Source organism: Triticum dicoccoides, chromosome 1B (assembly GCF_002162155.2).
Source record: "Triticum dicoccoides isolate Atlit2015 ecotype Zavitan chromosome 1B, WEW_v2.0, whole genome shotgun sequence".
Classification (NCBI taxonomy): Eukaryota; Viridiplantae; Streptophyta; class Magnoliopsida; order Poales; family Poaceae; genus Triticum; species Triticum dicoccoides.
The window spans coordinates 147,276,490-147,278,411 of record NC_041381.1 but is presented as its reverse complement, the minus strand read 5'-3'; the positions used below and the strand labels follow the sequence as shown (position 1 = coordinate 147,278,411).

The 1,922-nt window shown below is 43.9% G+C and overlaps 1 protein-coding gene across 1 annotated transcript; it reads left to right on the top strand.

Moving 5' to 3' along the window:
• Positions 1-981: 981 nt before the first annotated feature.
• On the top strand, positions 982-1,612 carry LOC119324144. Its single transcript, XM_037597917.1, has one exon. It carries the CDS (start codon positions 1,096-1,098, stop codon positions 1,360-1,362), a length of 267 nt encoding a protein of 88 aa, XP_037453814.1. The 5' UTR covers positions 982-1,095; the 3' UTR covers positions 1,363-1,612.
• The last annotated feature ends 310 nt before the right edge of the window (positions 1,613-1,922 follow it).

The window sequence follows — 1,922 nt, the reverse complement described above, 5'->3', positions numbered from 1 at the left end:
ATCTTGATTGTATATTTGAAAAGGAGTTCATCGTGTAAAAATCACCGTGTATTCAAAACATGCCCGTCATGTATTTAAAAAAAAATCGTATATATGAAAGTTGTCGATTATGTATTTAAACAATCACAATTTTTAAAATGATCGTGTGTATCTAAAAAATGTTCATCGTGCATTGGGAAAACGTTCATTACATATGCGAAAAAGTTCGTCATGTATTTCTAAAATGTTCTTCAGATATTCAAAATAACATTTATCACGTATTGGAGAAATGTTAATCAGGTAGACAAAAAAAATGTTCATCACATATTTAAAATATATTCACCACATGTTCGAAAAATGTTCATCACTTATTTAGAAAAATGTCCACACCGTATCTAAAATTGTTCATCACATATTAAATTTTTTGTTACGTACTACGAAAATGTGAATGGCATGACAAGTAGCAGGGTCGAGCAATTAATATGAATGACAGGCAATGTGTACCTGTCCGGGTCAAAAATCTAAAATAGTCTCAGGCCGGGTATCTTCTGCAGCCATCAAGATACAGCAGGTAGGGACTTTGTGAGAAAAAAACCAGGTGCAAAACGTGAGTCACGTCACTTAAAAGGTCAAATACAAAATTACCTATGAAACCAAGGGTCTTTTTGCGAAGAAATGAGGCCGGCCAGGGACTCATGTGAGCGCCGCGTGACAGTTTTCGCGCCCGATCAACGTCACGTGCCCCGCGCGTGACCACAAAAGAGAGAAAATCGGGCGGCTGGCCGGTTCAGATGGCCAAGTTCTTAGACCGTCAGTGTCATTTACTCTATTTGACGGGAGCGCAGAGCCATAGACCTATAGACCCAATGGCTGCTTTTACTTTTATATGGTTTCATCGTCTTAAAGAAAATCTCCACTACAAGGACACGGCAGAGCAGCAGATGATAATTGTGTCCCTACATACTTAATCCCCTATGGCAACCACCACTGAACATTCCAGACAACAAACGGCGACACCTGCTGCTTGCTCCTGGAGCCTATAAATGGAGGTCCCATCATCCCAAGCCATGGAAGGCAAATCCTGACATCTCCTCCCCCGCCACAGAACCACAAAGCATGGCTCGCGCCATGACCGCCACCGCGGGCAACGGAGACGTGTGGGTAGAGAAGGTGGACAAGATCAGGTACGTCTACAACGCCGTCACCAGGCCTTCTGTTTCCCCTAACCCGAGGCCGGCGACGGTGACGAAGAAGCTGGCCGCCGCCAACGTCGCCATCTCCAGGAAGAACAGCGGGACGACCCTGGTCCGCGGCGTGGCCTCGCCGGAGGACATCGACGACTACATCGCCAGGAAGAAGAGGGAGTTTGCTCTAGGACTGTAGCTCAAGTCGATTTCAGCCCCCGATGGCATGATCATGAGCTAGGATGCTTTAAATTAACTAGTTAGCTATGGAAGCTGCCTGTTGCGGTTGTGATTATGTATGATATGGAGTTGGTCATGCTCATGCATCAACTTAATTAGCGTGTGCATCATAAGTTCTAAGCATGTTTCTTCTTCAGGTCTTTGTTCTTTTATGGCTTGTCTGAATTAAATTCTAGTATCTTCCAATGGTCATTTCAGTTTTCTGGATATCTTGATGGCTATTTTGGATGTTTCATCTCAGCAGGCAGAGACTTGATTACATCAATTTTCGCATGATCATGTGACCCCACTGAGTTTTGTATTCTGCTTTCTGTTGCCCCACGCAAGCTGGAGTGGATAGACACCGGACACCTTGATGCGAATAAAGTATGCAAGATCTTTTGGACTCGATTAAGCAAGAGGATTATTCTCCTTAGGTGATCGATTGTGATATTCACGCGTAGGCCCTTATCTTAAACGCAACTGTTTCCAAATATGTATGAATTTGTCTCTAGCTGCTAGTGAGCATCTCTAGCCCCC